This window comes from Echiichthys vipera, assembly GCF_963691815.1.
Source record: "Echiichthys vipera genome assembly, chromosome: X".
NCBI lineage: Eukaryota > Metazoa > Chordata > Actinopteri > Perciformes > Trachinidae > Echiichthys > Echiichthys vipera.
In genome coordinates, this window is record NC_139825.1 from 26,977,366 (window position 1) to 26,995,766 (window position 18,401).

An 18,401-nucleotide genomic window follows, 5' to 3' on the forward strand; every position below is an offset into this window, starting at 1 on the left:
ATGAATTTCACAGAGTCATAATTATAAATTTTAGTCCCACTTGTATCATAGGATAAAGGGAAGTATCTTCACACGATATACAGGGCTGTACATGTACGTGCAAAGATAAAGAAACTTCTGCATCATGAGGAGACAAAGGATGCGTTTTGTCCCGTGTTTTAACAATGTAGGATGCATTAAACTCACGCTCGAATAAAGAGCAAATGGCCTAACATGCGAGGCTCTTAGATATTATTTGAATATACGTGCAAGTGCTGGAAAAAACTATCTTCCATAGTCACTTGTGACTTTGTGTGTTTTTATTTTGCAATCCCAAGTGAATAAAAACAGAGCATGCGTAGTGAACAGCTCTTCTATGAGCTTAATGCTGCATTTATAAAAGCTGGGAACTGTCTGCTATCACTGTACGCGTGTCCCAGTCCTGTACACACAGTTTTTCAGCGCTCACACGCCAAATTGTGAGTATGCATAACAAATATCTACTGATTTGCAAGTGAGATGTTAATGGACAATTAATACATGTAGGATGTCATGGGAAATAAAACAAAATCATTCAATCATTCAAGTGGTGTCTTTATAGAATATTTAGCTTCTCTTAGTTGTGATCTCAATTTAGAAACGTGTCAGTATTTTCTTTCTAAAATCACAGTTTAATACATTGATAAACATTTCACAAGTAATTACAATACTAACTGCGACAAAACAGCATATTAAGTAAAATAGTATGTCATTTTTAGACTGCACAAGGATAAAACAATTAAAAGAAAGCTGCATATTTTGACTGCTCTCAGGACAAATCATTCAGTTCAATTCAAGAAACTTTATTTGTCCCTGAAGGGTCATTTAAGGGCACATAGGGTAGTTTTACACACAAAACTGAAACAAAAAAAACACAAAAGCAGTGCGAAAGGAAGAAAACTTGATGAACTAATATGAAGCCAGCAAAAATATATACAATAATAAAGTGTAAGGTGCATTGTGGGTAGATGTGAGTCATGAGCTGGGTGAGCTGGGTGGTGGAGGGTGCAGGGATGGTTGGGAGTTGAGGTGTGTCATGTTTGTAAATTATATTAATCGAGATATTTGGGAACCATCTTGGATTTAGCTGTCAGTGCACAGACGGTGGTTATTGAACACAAATTGGAAAAGATCTTGGAGAATTTTACTGCGGCTGGCTGCCCGTAAATCCTCTTTGCACATTTCCCCTCCCCCGGTGCAGTTTTCTTAAAGTTCTTATGTTGTAAAGTGTGCCCATACGTACTTATGTTGCTGTTTTTTTCTGATTCTGATTCTGATATACGTATATGGACGGGTTATTGCTGTAATTTCGTTGTACTTGTACAATGACAATAAAGGCACGACGACGATGATGATGAAAATTATGCTTGTAAATAATTTAACTTGCACTATTGTCATAATGTTTACAATTTACCTTCCCTGAGTCTTTAATAAATCTTAAATCTGAACATAGTAGTCAAATGTTTGTTTACCTTGGATCATTCTGTTATCCTTGTGTTTGTCTATTTCTATATCTGTACACTGAGAGCGAGTCAAAATCGTTGTATGTGTTCACACGTGGCCATGAAAGCTGATTCTGATTGTGAAATGTTACATTTAGCTAAAACAGAAAATTGATATAGAATCAAATGGTTAAGTTTGATGTCCCACTCCCCCTGAACGCACCTCCATACGTCCACCGCCCCCTCGGTGAGCCGGGCACCGCCCACAAAGCTACTCCTCCAGGTGACAGCTGAGCTGCAGAGACCCTCCGGGCTGCACTCTGCGCAACATTACAGACAGCACAACGACGTCTGTCAAAGTAGAGGGCGTACTGACAGTCACTCAGTTGTTGCTTTTACTTTCTGTTTTTCTTTTTTACGCGTGCGTAATTTGAACGCCTCTCTTCCGCTCGTTGTTGCTGCGGATATCAGTAACGTCCGCAGAAGAAGAAGGCGACTCAGAGGTTTTTGTGTCTCTGATTTACGAAAAGACACCGTCGACAATGTCGGATCCGGCCGGAGAGACGAAGCTGGAGGTGAAACAGGCGAGCAAAGAGGTGAAGGAGAGCGAAAACGTAGCGGAAAAATACTCAGCCATGACCGTGAGCAAGAACAGCGAAATGAACATGGGAGAGCTGTCGTCCGCCTTCAGCGCCGTGCCCGCGTTCAAACCGGTGAAAAAGGTATGATCCCTCTGCACAGTGTGGCAACCAGGGGCTTTAGTGTTGTAAATATTGTAGCTAGTGTACCTGATTTGTCTGTGGTAATCATTTGGGTCAGTTGTATTACAGGAAATTGGGTTCACAACAGGTCATAAGCTATTACCTGCCCTTGTAAATATGTAAAGAGCTTACATCTTAACCCTGCTCTTGCAAGGTTAACATGCATTTTAGCACATTCTAAGAACGTTACATTAAAGCAAAATATTCGCACTAATAATAATAATGATGATAATAATGATGATATCCACATGTCTTTTCTCTCCATCTGTTGTCAAAGAAAAACATTTACCTACACAAGAGAAGTGGTGACACTGCAGAAACAGGCAGATTAATTTTGTATGATATACATAATGATAGACTTTGTTTTTAGAGCACTGCTAGATGTAGCTCAAAATGCACCACATTAAAACAAGGGCAAGACAATCATAAGACTGTTGATGATAAAATATATAACTGAAAGTCAGAACAGACCATTAAGGATAATGAAAACGAGAGAATTAGTGTTATATCGCTATGTTACATGAGGAATTATGGAGGTTGAAAGTTTGTTATTCTGTACCCCGGCTCCTGAAGTAGTAAGAAGAGACACTTTTGGTTGTATGTTAACTCTAGTTATACTGCTTTTCTAATCCTCTCAATTGGGCCTCTTCAACAATTCCACAGTTTTCTTAATTTCCTGGTAAATGTCTTGACTTTCTTGGTTACCACATTCTTCTCAAGGAAACAACTGGATGATCTGCTTCATTTAACACTCACAAAAGGAGGATGTTAGATGACACTTTCAAGGAACAAGGAAGAGTTGACCCGGGGCTTCAGGGTGGAAAGTATTTGCACACCTCATTTAAGTTGGAGTGGACAAATGAACAGTTTTGGATAAACGCCATTTGTCTGTCTTTTTACATTGAGCAATAACATGAAACAGGAATCTGTCAAATGCAAAGTCTCAACACTAAAGATTAATTAGTCAGCCCGGCAGCCTCGTTATAGCCTTGATTCACATCCTCGTTCTCTTTCTGGGTGGAACTTCTGTTACAGCACTTGATAGTTTGCAGTGTTGTGTATCTCAAATAGAAGAGTTGGTGATTTTCATTGTTTAGTTGAAGAGTTTAAAGTTGTACTCTTGCAATTAAATCAGTCGTGCTCACTTGGTAGATGGGTGCTTTTGGAGAAACTTTAACACAAGGGGTGAGTAACAGCAGGTATCTTCCAGTTGACATAATGTTATTTTGTATGAACCTGGTAAAATTAGAATATTTAACAACAACATTTCCCTTCACTTTAATCACGGTCGAAGGATGGAAACGGAGCACATCCACAGTGAAATAGAGACAGCTACTGTATATGTTCATTTATTTGTGGCAGTGTTTGTAAAACACAGAAAAAAGGTCAAAGGTAAACCCGACCCATTTTAGAAAAAGCGGTAGAGAAGAGGAGTTTGCTGTGTCCATGTTGTTCTGATCCAGGGTCAAAGCCCGGCGTAAGATGTTTATTCTGACACAGAGACGTTTATGTTGTGTAGTTAATATTTAGGTGCTGATGGTTAAGTTAAACTGCATGTTTACAGAAGATTATGCATGGAAGTGAAGTTCGAGATCAATCAACAACTTTCTTTTTCATCCAGGTGAAACATAAAACACACCAACTTAAACATAAAGTGCATAAACACATCTTAAAGACTAATAAAACTAGATGGGCATGGGAGGACTCCTCAGCTGAATGAGAGACAGAGCAGGAGCCACATACACAGATATCATATAAGATTGAGTTGCATATTAAACCCACACAACGGTCTGGCTGCAGGCGCCGCTCTCAGGCAGGAAATGCACACAAACAATACAAAATAAAACCGTGCTGACACTTTCAGTGCAGCGATCTTTTTCTGTACTCAGAAATATTTTCAATTTAAGCTGCAAGCAGTGATGAACAGGCCCTCACACCTGGGGCATCGGGGGAGCTGGCCGAAGTCTGAAAAATAACTATTTTACTTTTGCTAGGAAAGAATAAACTTCTCAATATTTACCAGCTTTACTAATTACGATCTGAAATATGTGTAACAGAGCACTTGGAGAACATCCAGGCAACACATTCAACCCAATCATCAATGGTTATAATAACGTTATCACCAGCACTTGGCATTAGTCCTGGAGTTTCAGAAGCACTTTGCAATGCAGTGATTACATCCTATCTTTAATGTGGCTCTTAAAATAATCTGATCTGAGGGAACCAGTTTCAGTCAGTCAGTATCAGTCAGGCTTTGGGGCCCTGCAATCCACACCATCCTGTCCAGGGGAAAATATGTGGTGTCCTGTCACCTTAATCTCAAGAAAACAGCTTCACATTGTTCTTTGTTGCCACGTTATTTTCACCGGTATGTGAAGTATTTTCAGTACTGAGCCTAAACGTAGAAACTCTAGACTGACTCTAACTGGATGAAGAACCACGAGGCTGGGTCCCACTGTAGTCTGTTGGCTGATTGATTAAAGTCATTTTCACATGCTCTGAATCTTTATTTCTGAGACTCGTTTTGCTGAGAACAAAACACAAAGAGTTAAAGATCTCACCTGGAAAGACTCCAGAAACTGCTGAGGTGTAAAGATCTGCCTGTCCACTCCTCCATACCTGGACAGGAGATAACATTACAGCATCGAGACGACTTTTCCCCTCACTATCTCATGTTGCTTCGATGCATGAGAAAAACTGGTTAGAGCTGTGAAAAAACGTTAGCTGACCAGGCATAAAGCTAGGTACACACAACAAAAAAACAACAGTTTCTTCTCCTCTTAAGAGGACACTCATTGGCATAATGCATCCCCGGGACCCTTGCTCTAACCCAAACTTAATTCAGACCTAAACCTTAACCCCCTTAAAGGCCAAAATGTCCTCACCCTGTTGGGAATATTTTAAAATGGTTCCTCACAAAGATAGCTGTACAAGAACCCAGATATAGATGTACCCATAATTATCACAGTGAGATGAAGTGAGTTGGATTGTTTGTATTTGTTTGCAAGTTTTTGGATCGCAACAAGGCTATAGTGAGCTGAGGGGATGTTCAAAGTCATTACACAAGCACATGTCAGATGGGGCCATCAGTCTTGATTGTGCAATGACTGTTGGTCTGCAGCCAGACATCTATTTTTGGCAATACAACAAAATAAGCTTACTAGTATGAGTAGGATTATCATGTTGTCAAAGTGATTTTTAGCAAATATCTTCATGTTTTTTTAAATTCCACTCTGTCCAAATGTGGTCATGGTATAAACAAGACCTAAAGCAAGGCAACAATCAACAAACTGTGTGTAACTTGACTTCTTCTTTTATATATTAGCAAATCCAGTTTGTGGAGGACAAGCAGGAGTTCAGCAGGTTTCCCACCAAAACAGGCCGTCGCTCGCTGTCCCGCTCCATCTCTCAGTCATCCACAGACAGCTATAGCTCCGGTAAGAAGAAACGGCCAGATACACATTTGCACCAGTGTTTCAATTTTGTTGTATGAATTGATGAATGTCTTTGATTAAAAAAAAAAGCACTTATTATAAATTAATAAATAAACATCAACTGAGCTAGAGGTAAAGAATATGGAGCATTAAATTCATTAGACCATTTTTTTTCTTCGGTGGCTTTAATTTGGTGAGTTTTTTGAAAATGTCTCCTTTACAGCTGCCTCCTATACGGATAGCTCTGATGACGAGTCCTCACCACGGGACAAAACTCAGGTTAACGCCAAGGGCAGCACTGACTTCTGCATCAAGAACATCAAACAGGCTGAATTTGGCAGACGTGAGATTGAGATCGCAGAACAAGGTGAGACACTTCACATCTAATTAATTTAAAAGACATCTGTCATTTACAAGCTACATATTTTTATTAGAGACATTTTAATTTGACAGACGACAGTGTAGAGTCCCAAGAGCGGGCTTGAACCTGGGATGTCGTAGTTTTACAACGCTGTAACCACACATTTAGAAAAATGAAAGGAAACATCATAAGAACGGAAAAGACTGATATTTTCCAAGAGTGCTTCTATCCAGCTATATTTTCTCAAATGGAGAGTGGGTATAGATTTTGAGTTTTGTGAGAGTCTTTTGGATCATCTGCTGTCGCTCCCACTCATCCCTTTTTTATGTTCTCTCGTTTTCAGACATGTCGGCGCTGATCTCACTCAGGAAGAGAGCACAGAGTGAGAAACCGTTGGCGGGTGCCAAAATTGTGGGCTGCACTCACATCACGGCCCAGACTGCAGTAAGATTTCTCTCTGACTTTGAGCTTCAACGCACAAGTAAAGGCTGTGATGGTGCCTCTCAATCTGGATAGGGTTTTAGGTCAAATTTATCACAGTTTCTGCCCTACTTACTGTAGAAAACAGGACCGTTTTTAAAAATCTTATGCCAACCCTTGTATTACTTGAATCCTGAATGATTAAAGTGTGGTTGAATTGTCTGTCTTTCCAAAAAATTTAGCAAAGGTTAATAGATAACTCATTAGGCATCAACAACCGGTGGATCCCACTGAGCCAGATAAAGAATGAAACGGTGCGATCAACCAGTGTGGCGGGCAAAACACAGACCTGGTTCATTATAACCTTCAGTGTTTGGTTGACTGATTTGCAGTGTGATTTTGAGCAGCACCTCTTTCTCATTTAACCATTTTCTTGTGCTTCCCTCTGTGTTTTCAGGTGCTGATCGAGACTCTGGTGGCTCTCGGGGCTCAGTGCCGCTGGACTGCGTGTAACGTATACTCAACGCAGAACGAAGTGGCTGCCGCTCTGTCGGAGACTGGTAAGCAGTAGAGGAGGCGAGGAACATTTTTAGTTTTGATGCTCAAACACCAAGACTCACTTTTGACTGAAAAGCAATGCTGGTGTTAGAGCTTGTGAGGTTGAATACAGCCAACAGACACTGTTTGTTCCGCTTACCAACACAGAGATGTGTAAGTCATACATATTTCAATTACACTTGATTACGGTAGATAAAATGTTTAAAACGGACCAAATGATTAGCATATGGTGTTTTCTTATGAGCAGAGATTTGCTTCGCTACGTTAGCATCTTATTTCTTTTAGAACCAAGGATACGGTTTGGAAATGTTTAATAAACTTTTGAAAAAATCAGCCCTGCAGAGATAATGGGAACACCTTAGCTTTGCCATTTAGTGAATGAACTGCACTACTTGAGCCTTTTATCTGTGGTTGCTATGTGATGGTTTAAGTATGTACTAAATATCCACAGTAGACTTTTCATGATCTGACAAGCTGAGGGGGTTACAGCAGATTTAGGAGAGCCTCAGTGGAGATCATGCATTATTTGGGGGTTGAGTTTGTGTCTGGCGTTCAGTAAGTCACCGCTGTGCATAGTCTACTGCATGCTGAGCTGTTTTACGTGGGGAAAAAAACATACATTTTCATTAAACTATAGGGCACTTGGGAAGCGTAAATGTTTGCCACTGTTGAACAGTTCTTAAACTTCCTCCTACACCCACTAATGGTGTTCACATTGTTTCTTGGGAGCTGTATGTTCACAGATTATTATTATTATTAATTATGTTCAGCATTTTCAACCAATTTGGTCTGTTTTCTAGATAATTCAGTGTCACTAACTTTGCCCTCATTATCTGTCATGTGTGCAGCTTGAGAAAGTGTCTTCGATGGCAGCTTACAGACAAACATGGGGTTGTTGATGTAAGGTTCTTCAAGATATTTCCCATCTGTTTCCCGTTGTTCAGGTGTGGCTGTGTTTGCCTGGAAAGGGGAGTCTGAGGATGATTTCTGGTGGTGCATTGACCGCTGTGTAAACACTGAGGGTTGGCAGCCTAACATGGTATGAGGAAAAGTTTGGTTTTCCACCTTTTGTGAGCAGACAGTTTGTGTAGCGATTGACTGTGATATGTGAACGATATAGAAAATCAAATGCCTTAATTGGCCATTAAAAAAAAAACACCAGAGGAGCAGCCATTGTTAATAGCTGTATACTTTTGTCTTGCAATTCATTTATTTGTCTTTCTCTTATCCGTTAGATCATTGATGATGGAGGAGACTTGACACACTGGATGTACAAGAAATATCCCAATGTATTCAAGAAGATCAGGGGCATCGTAGAGGAGAGCGTCACTGGGGTTCACAGGTGATTTACGGCTTTATAGATATACGCTTCCTATAAAATATATAGTGGCACACCCGTGGAAACACGCACCAATGTGAAGTGAACAGTTTCTACATACTCTCGCCTCTCTCTCTAGGTTGTATCAGCTGTCTAAAGCTGGAAAACTGTGTGTGCCGGCTATGAATGTAAATGACTCTGTGACAAAGCAGAAGTTTGACAACCTTTACTGCTGCAGAGAGTCAATCCTGGACGGGTGAGTTAGCTTGAGTTTGAGCTATTTGGTTGTTGGAAGGCTGTACAATAACAAAGTCGGACAGATGTTAAAGCAATGGCATAGTTTGTTTATTGGACAGCTTGATAGTGACCACAGCTCCCTCCCTTGTATCGTGTAAACAATCTGGAGTTTAATACATTCAAAAACCGATGAGATGCCTTCCCACTCACTCCAAGTCGTAATTGTGTTTTATCTCCAATGATAAATGAAAAAGAACTCATTAATTAATTGATTGTTTCATTACAGCAAATTCTTGTAATATGCAAATACTTAAAATTCACAATCGATGGTCTAGTTCAGCTGTTACTGTTGCCTTTGCATTGCTCTTCTGCTGTGCACACTCTGGACTCTGCTCCACACAGAGCAAAACACCCTGAGAACATAACTAATGCATTTATTACTCTCCTGTTAATTATCTCTACGGCAGCATATAAATAGTCTAGTACTCTTTAACAACGCCTGCACATCTCTGTATCAAGTCAGTGCTCTCTCCACTTTCCACTCATTATTTATTGCCATTTCTTTTGGTTAATAATCTGCAAGGTGCATGTGTTTGTAGCAGGTGTTGTTTTATGAGTAATGACATAAAATGTCGGCATCATCAGATGTTCAGATGATATTCTTAAAGGTTCCATATTGTAAAAAAACGTGTCTTTGATTATAAAGCAGGTAAATACTATGAAAGTATCAAAACACTCAATCAACAGAGAAACGCACACAGTCTGTATTCAGAAACTGTCCCTTTAAACAGCTACAGTGCCGTTGCGGTCCTTCCCCTGCTGCAATGATGGTGCAGAGACGCAGAGAGTGCAGATGTGAAAGACCCTGAAAAACTGACCAATCAGAGCAGACTGAGCTTTTATTAGGAGGGTAAAATAACGTGTTTCTTAACATTAAAGTATGCAAACATGTTCTAGTAGAAACTGAAAATACAAATATGAACCTGAAAATGAACATAATATGAGGCCTTTAAGGAAACCAATGAAGGAACTTTCATTCAAACAGACTTGTCATATTATCCAGAACTGTATAAAAATGTACTGTTACAGGAAAATCAGTAAATCAGTATAAAGATCTCAGATTTTGTTGTTGGTGTACAGCTACAGATTGGCAGTTTCTCACTTCCACATAAAAGTGCTAATTTTATGCCTCAAACCTCTCCAGCTTGAAGAGAACCACAGATGTCATGTTTGGAGGCAAACAGGTGGTCGTATGTGGGTATGGTGAGGTGAGATACTTCTTTTAACATTAACATGCCGAAACGATCTTCATTATGTAGCTGTGAAAACATGCATGGTGATACACTGCAGTGCTAAAACCTCAGACAACAACCACAGACAAACAGTCACTCAGCTGTCATCACGTTTAATATTTACAGTGTCTGACTGTTGAGTCTAGAAGACGTTAGAGAATCAAAACCTGCAGGACTAAGAGATTATTAGGTTTGCCATGTTAAATGTTATGTCTTGTATCAAGATGGCTTGTGTTTAAATACTGATCAGTGTCACATAGTATATGACCTTTGTCTTTGCAGGTTGGAAAAGGTTGCTGTGCCGCTCTGAAAGCTCTGGGAGCTGTCGTCTCCATAACAGAGATCGATCCCATCTGCGCCCTGCAAGGCTGGTGAGTAAGAAAAAGAAGTGGGCTAATGATCCGGGCCGATTGTGTTAAATGGCATAACTCATATTAATAGAACAGACAGGGGTATTGATGGCATAGCACAGCGAGCTCACCATGTTTTGTTAATTCTTCAACAAACATATTTAGAGATGACTAATGTTTAGCTTAAACCAGAACACATTACATTGACCCAACAGGGACCCCAGCCGGTCAGCTGAGTTGCTTGTCAATAAATAATAATCTCCCCTCCGAGGCTGAATGCTGAAGCTCTTCTTTCTTTAACAGCATGGACGGATTCAGGGTGGTCAAGCTGAATGAGGTCATTCGCCAGGTCGATGTCATCATCACATGCACTGGTAACTCCTCTTTAAACTAAACTTTTTATAGCCTTTCAATATATACCCGTGTGACATCATAAACAGCTTTTAGTTCATGGTCTGTTGCACTGTTCCTCTCTGCTAATTATATCCTGTGTAGAGGAAGATGTACGCTGATTGAAGTTGACTGATTGTGTGTTTCTGCAGGGAACAAGAATGTGGTGACCAGAGACCAGCTGGACCGAATGAAAAATGGCTCTATTGTCTGCAACATGGGCCACTCCAACACTGAGATCGATGTGGTAAACTAGTGCTTATGATGCAAAGTTCAAATCTATCTTACAGACTGAGTTTATGTATTTTTAAACAGTGTGCATAAACCTAAGGGTCCTAAGAGACAAGCCAGTTATATTGTGTTGAACTTGAGGGTGACTGGTATTCTCATGTCTTGCAGACAAGTCTGCGGACCCCTGAGCTGACCTGGGAGAGAGTGCGCTCTCAGGTGGATCACGTCATTTGGCCTGATGGGAAGAGGGTCATCCTTCTGGCTGAGGTAACTGGTTACATCTTTACCGCACAAGTTACATTTTTTCAGACCAGTGAATTCTCTAAAGGCCTATTCGAATGGGATTAGTTTTACATGGGGACGTGGGGTAAAATAGTTTTACTTCAGGACGTCTGTAATATAACTGGCGAATTCGCACGGGATTAAGAAATCCCTGTATTCAACCAGAGGAGGGAGGGGTTACTGGATTTACACACCACGTCACCTCCCTGTCGCCTTGTACGTGCTACGTAGCTTCCTGATATCACAAAATTAAGTAAACACGAAACTGGACAGAAGCAAATATCTGAAAAAAAGTGATGAGTGCTTCTTCAAGCGCCTCCATGCTCAAAAAATGTGGAAACGTATTAACAGGATATGACGGAATATCAACATATGTTTTTACAGAGGGTCGTATTTGGACAGGACTAGTTTTACCTGAGGTATTTCTTCCGGACAGAATTTTTACTGACATTCTCCGGAATAATTACTGACATGTTGCATTTGGACTCAAACCTCTGGTAAAAATGTCCTTACCCCACGTTAAACTAATCCCATCTGAATAGGGATTTACACTGAGTGACTGACCAGGGTCAAATAGTTGATATGGAAGGTGTTTTTGCTTTTTATGTTCTTGATAACATGGTGTCTTCTCCCACAGGGACGTCTCCTTAACCTCAGCTGCTCCACTGTCCCTACCTTTGTCTTGTCCATCACAGCCACCACTCAGGTAATGCCTTGATACCGCCAGACAGCCTGCAGGAGTACCTGTATGTAGGGTTGTTCAGTAAGATAATATTGATGGAGGATATAATGGCATTTCATAGCATATAGTATGCTACGGCAACAACATGCTGCTTCTCTACACAGAGCGGTTATTATTGCTCTGTAATCAGGAAGTTCATATATTGCTCAGTCCACAACGTACATCTGTTTTTATTTTCATTTCAGTATTATGAATCTGTTTGTGTTCAGGCCCTGGCGCTTATAGAGTTGTACAACGCTCCCGAGGGACGATACAAGCAGGATGTTTACTTGCTTCCCAAGAAGATGGGTGAGGATATATAGAAACTTAACCTTGACCTGTAGTGTTTCAGTGTTCAAAGCTTACAAGGAACATTACTTGTGGCCTGAAGTGGAGTGAATTACTTTATTATGTCATTCTGCCTATTTCTCAGTCTTGTGCATGTGTGGGCATCTCTAAAGTATTAAAACATATCTGTGCATTTCAGATGAATATGTCGCCAGTCTGCATCTGACCACTTTTGATGCCCACCTGACAGAGCTTTCTGATGACCAGGCAAAATACCTGGGCCTGAATAAAAACGGCCCGTTTAAACCCAACTACTACAGGTGCAATTCTGCAAAAATTGTTTCAACTATGAAACCAAAAGCTGTACAATAAAGATAGCATTAGGACTGGGCGATATGGCCAAAATCTTCTATCCCAATATAGGTAATTTTACATCTCGATAACGTTAAATCATGATATAGCATGTAAAATAAATAATCTTAATGAAATGACCTGATTTTTGTATAGCGATACTCGTGAATTAAACTACCTTACACGCACAAGGATTAGAATGTAAAGCATCGTCCAAATGATGTAAATTTTGCCTTAACACAGTTAGACTTTTATATAATTTTAACAATATATATATATATATATATATATTCTTATCGCTCAGCCCTAAATAGCATTGGCTGTTAACATTTTTGCTATTAAGCATTTCCTAACTCAACTTGTTCTTGGTGTTCACAGGTATTAGTCTGCAAGGGAACTGCACCTCAGCACACCTACAAAAAGCTACCAAACATCAACTATCCCTAAGAAAAAAGAAAGATTTATGTATATTGAATTTTATACCCTTCACAGGATGCAAAGCTTATATTTAGTTGTGTTTTACTGACCTCAGCAAGTTTTGCTTCACTTGCTGCTTCCTACAGAACTGCACATGGCACCCAGCTGGCTATGAAGCATAACCACAGCAATAACACCTGCTGTTCAGTGAGGCTTTTAATTTCTAGTTCATCTGTTTCCATACCTACTGGCTCTTGGGTTATTTCTGTTCTGATAGATATTGATCAATGTAGTAATACATTGTGCCAAATGACTCACAGGGAAGTAGTTGTGAAATCAGTTAAACCTGCTCTAAGCAATACTTTTGATATAAACGTATGAAGGGATGACATCACCCTTCAAAATGATCATGTGTATATCAGGTACCCGCGTTACCTTGAATTCTTAAAGAATTTTTTTTTTCTCACGTCTTCATGTCTTTGTTCTCCATCAAGGCATGTGAGAAAAACAAATTCAAGGTACCATGGGGTGAGTAATTGATATAAAGGAATACTTAAAGTAATACTTCACCCTCAAAATGCTCATGTATACTGTATATATACAGTATACATGTATGGTCATGTATACTGTATATATACAGTATACATGTATATGTATGATCACGTATACAGTGTACATGATCATTTTGAGGGTGAAGTATTCCTTCAATTCCTCCAGTTAATGCTTTATTCCCATAAAAAAAGCTCACTAAAATGTTTATCCGCTGTTAGCTCATTGTTTTGTCTCATCAACCTTTCGTCTGAAACTGTTAGCAGCCATTTCCAGAAAAAAAAGCTATCATAAAGTGACAGAGAGCTGACGTAAACTCACCGGCTGGTGAAGAAAGTTAAGCTCCAAGTGTTTCTCTCAGGATCAGCTGAACCATCTCATCTGAAATTTGTCAGGTGGCGAGAAATTTGACTCCAAGTAGGTGTTGCTGTGTGTCCGCTGGATGTTTAAGTAGGCAATTATTTGCTGACAAATGAGCCATAACAGCTTTATAATCTGACTGTAAATCATGGCAGTGGGTCTGAGTATGTTTCTGCTCAAAAAACGCTTAATGCAGCTTTAAAGTTTACTTTCTGCTTCGACGTGGCGGCGCTCGCTTACTTCACACATTCCATCCACAACGTGCAGAAGAAATGTCCTGTTCTCTGTAGCATCATCCACATTACTGCTAACCATCAGCACATCTGGGCAAAAATTACACAAGAGGAAAGCTTGGCATTTGTTTTCTTGAGAAGATGTATCCATTTATGAGGTTTTGGTGTCTTGTAAGAATAGCATCTGCACCACAGGGCGTTTAGAGAGTATTTGTAAAAATAGTTTTATCAGATCAGCACTTTCTGAGCTCAGTGTCCACGTCTAGTCTCACTGTCATTCTCATGAAATTCTTATTTACGGTTGAACTGTAAAATAGGTTTGAGATGTTGATACTCACCTGTCCAAAGTTCCTTCACTGTGTAAAGCTAACACACGTCACAGACTACATATCGAACAGTGTTACATCTAGTATGTTTATACACCAGCCTCTGATCAGCTGATCTCATTATGATATCTGCTGAAGTGCAACATTGAGTCCATTGTAACAGTTTGTCACAGGACTTGATCGTGTGTGAACTAGAGGATATCCGTTTTTCTGTTGAGGATTTTAACAAAGGAAAAGAAAACTTAAATGCTCTGGCCTCAGATATGGATAAGCTTAGCTTCACTTCCCACGTTATCTTGCGGCATTGCACGATTATCATAGCTTTTCCATTAACACAATGCTTTGCCGTTTCTGGCCACTTCTCATCATTCAAAAGGCTTAAGCACAGTTTTGTGAGGCTTGTTAATGCACAAACTTATGCCACTTTTACTTCTCTATATTCACTTTTTAAATTTCTTTTGAATGTGTCGCCTCATTGTAGTAATGTGATTCCTTTGTAATTCAAACTATAAAGTGTGCAGGTAGTAGTTGTCTCTTGCTGAACTTAAAGCTCTTCAACACATTTTAACATGCTGTATATCACGCTGGTGGTCTGTGGGCCGATCTTGCTCCAAACAGTTGACAGTGTTACTGAACCATCTGCAGAGGGTTCGGCACCTTGTTACCGTCTGAAGGTGTTGCTCCACATCAGTCACTCAATAAGATTTTATTTGTATAGCACTTTTAATACATTTGAAATGTGCTTCACACTGCAGAAACCCACACCCCTCATACGAACGTGTATTAACTCAGTATCCTGTTGCATCACCCTTCACAAAAGTCCAAATTTTATCCACAGTTACAGGTAATTCCTGTATTTATTTTTAATTGTGATAGGGTTGTTTTTTCGTCACTTACTCATGCTGTTTAGTCGCATAGTAGACCACAGGATGCTACTAAGAAGTGCTTCCATCTTTTCACTAGCAGCTTTAAGGGCATCAGAGCCAAGGATATTCAGTGAGGACATCATTGTCAGTCAGATGAGCGCTGTAACCATGGTTACTGGTCAGTTGACAGTGCCTTGTGACTCACTTAGTAATTTATATTCACATGTGTGTTTTTCTCCTAGTATGGTAACGTGTCCAACATGGTTGTTACTCTGAAATATTCAGTGATAGCTATGCAGCAAAGCATTCTCGGTTTCCTTCTGTATTTTACTTCTGCAACGGTGGAGAGTTGTTAAATCAGTGTTTCACATTTTAAAAAATGCATTACTGGGAGATGACTAACAGTTTTAGACATTTTTGGTAAACATTTAACATTCAGTTGTACTTTTTACATTGATTTTAATGTGTATGTTTCACCCCAGTTTCATTTCTTGTAATAATCAGACATTTAATTTACTTGCAGTGGTCTTTTCATAATAGCACTTACAATATGCCTTTTATAATGCAGTCCTTTTGTTTTAAATAATAATACCCTTTTACTGTAGTTTTAACTATATTATAGAGACAAATGAATGTGTTATTACTGGGACAAACAGCTTGACTCTTGTCAAATTGAAATAATTAATACACCACTGTGATTTGACAGTTGTTCACTGTTGCTGGTTTGAAGTTTTTGTTGTGAAGAAGAAGTTCTGTAAATGAATAGCTATAAAGTATGCCTATATTTTCAACACTATCTGTAGTTTAGTATGAAGAACATCATATCAGCAGTATACACCCTGTTAAATTTCTGTGCACAGTTCCCTTTAATAAACTGCTGTTTAAATTTGAAAATGACTCGGATGCATCATTTCACACACACAATAAGGCCTTACCTGTGACCCTCAGCCCCTTAAGGTTATATATACCTGATTTCTCCTGTAAACCAGATGCTTTAAAGATTCAGAGGTGATATTGATGGGAATTGTGTATTTTGTAATAATGGAATTGAGACAATATGCCATTTATTTTATGACTGTTTATGTATATATATATATATTATTTTTTGAAAGGGACTATTTTTAACGACAAGAATTACTTTAATTGTAAATAACTATAGTTTGAATCTATAGCACCCCATGTGTGTCAGGGGGGCCTGTGGGACGCTGGCAGACCAAACCATACATTCCCGCAACCATCACACACTGCGTGCACGACCCAAGACATTATTTTCTACATCGGCCATTGGACACTGCAAATTATGGATTTAAATTTTCGTATCTTCTGATATCCACTATGTGGCACCAGAGAACACACACCAACGATACACCATGTTGCTGTATATCAGATCTAGGCCACACCATATAAATTTAATGCAAATCAGACAATTTCTGTCACATAAGCTTTACCTGCTGCTGTCAATAGAAAAAAAAAAAAAATCAAAAAATGTCAATATGTTCTTTAATATGAGAGCAATGATCGCACCACATTTCGTGAAAATCGAAATAATTTTTTTCCCAACCGTGGCGTGCGTTTGGTGGCGCTATGGAGCCCGCTGGCCACACACGAGCCCAATTACTGCAGAACTTTGCAATTTTTGCCACTTCTGACCTGTGTGCCCATTTGGTGAGTTTTCAAGAATCCCAAGCCCCTCAAAATGTGATGAAGTTTGACACATAAAGCTGACTTACTGTGGTCAGTAGGTGGCGCTATGACTCAACTTCAGCACGTAGATGTCTTCAGGCCTGGACTGTTATCCAGCATGTGAAACTTGGGGCAGATTGGACAATGTAAAGTTGAGTTACGACAACCTCCTTTTTCAAGTTTTGGGCAAAATTCACCGCCACGCCACATAGAGGCCGGTCCATGGTTCCTCAAAAGCTTCGCAATTTAGCATCACAAAGGTCTTTAGATGCAACCTACCAGACTGGAAGTCACTCGGGTTTGTTAAAGTACAACACATCCGACTGGCTTCCCTTTGCAAAAAGAAAAAATGCCACATTAAATCTGAAAAGGCTAACTACCTTTTGGACCAAGCCCAGTAGTGGCATCAAATTAAAGTTATTACTAGTAATTTTGAACATGGGCGAAACATTTTGTTAGTTTTTGTGCATCCTAAGTCCTCAAACATGTGTTTGTTTGGCTTCTCGGCTAGCATGTGGTGAGCCCTATCACATTCTGGCGGCCTTCGCCGAAAACCTCCATGAGCAGCTTTGTGTAGAAGGCTCTCGACTGCGGCCCCTCCACTGCTTCAGATACGCCAATCACACAGAGATTATTCCGTTGGCTCCTGGACTCAAGGTCCCTGACTTCAGCTAGCAGCTTAGTGTTGCTCTCTGTTAGCGTGGCACAGGAGGCCTCCAGTGTCGACAAATGCTCATCTTGTAAATTTGCATTTGTCTCGAGGGGGAGCCTATCTTCTGAGCGTGGTCAGACGCTGTGGCGTGGATGTGGTCCAGCTTTGAAATGGAGGCTTTAAGATCAACGGAGAGGGCTTTGAACTTGGCGGAGAGGACCGTACGTTGCTCTTTCCAGAGTTTAGCAATAGCTAAATTTAGCATGCTAATCTCGCCACATGCCTCTTCTGCGGGGCTAGCCTTCGCCCCTGGTCTTTTACAGTCTGTCCAGTCGCATACGTCGATATATTTTGGTGGTGTATCCGTCAAACTGACGAATATTACTATTTTTTGTGACTTTTGGGGTCCTGAAATGTTAAATTATCAAAAGTTGCAGGAGCAAGACTCGACCTGTATCTACTTCATCTCAGCCAAACCGGAAGTCTCTAAATATATTTTTTTATGGAAAAGCAATACTTTCATTCGATACCCCTCAAAACACCCCATTGGTGTATTATTATTATTATTATTATTATTATTATTATTATTTTTATTATTATTTTTTTTAAATATACAGTAGCTTTTAATAGAGATTCTACATTTTCAACCTTTAACAAATGCAAATGGACTAACAAGAAACCACAAATACAACAATTTGAAATATAATTTGTACATTATATTAAAACTTGATGGACTAGAAAATACTAAATCAATGAAAACAATTGGAATTTGTAAAGCCTAACATATTTAATGTTTTTTTTGTTATGGTAGCCCAATGTATATAATTTTGTCTTGTTCTGTATTTGTTTTTTGTGTCAAAT

General features: G+C 39.6%; 1 protein-coding gene across 1 annotated transcript; it reads left to right on the top strand.

The window, feature by feature from the left end:
* Positions 1 to 1,791: 1,791 nt before the first annotated feature.
* On the top strand, positions 1,792 to 16,077 carry LOC310965461 (S-adenosylhomocysteine hydrolase-like protein 1). Its single transcript, XM_083939067.1, has 17 exons — positions 1,792 to 2,182; positions 5,547 to 5,658; positions 5,879 to 6,022; positions 6,360 to 6,460; positions 6,894 to 6,996; positions 7,939 to 8,033; positions 8,230 to 8,336; positions 8,452 to 8,568; positions 9,754 to 9,817; positions 10,124 to 10,212; positions 10,495 to 10,565; positions 10,734 to 10,828; positions 10,981 to 11,079; positions 11,732 to 11,800; positions 12,046 to 12,124; positions 12,303 to 12,423; positions 12,833 to 16,077. The coding sequence occupies exons 1-17, from the start codon at positions 2,003 to 2,005 to the stop codon at positions 12,837 to 12,839; spliced, it is 1,653 nt and encodes a 550-aa protein (XP_083795193.1). The 5' UTR covers positions 1,792 to 2,002; the 3' UTR covers positions 12,840 to 16,077.
* The last annotated feature ends 2,324 nt before the right edge of the window (positions 16,078 to 18,401 follow it).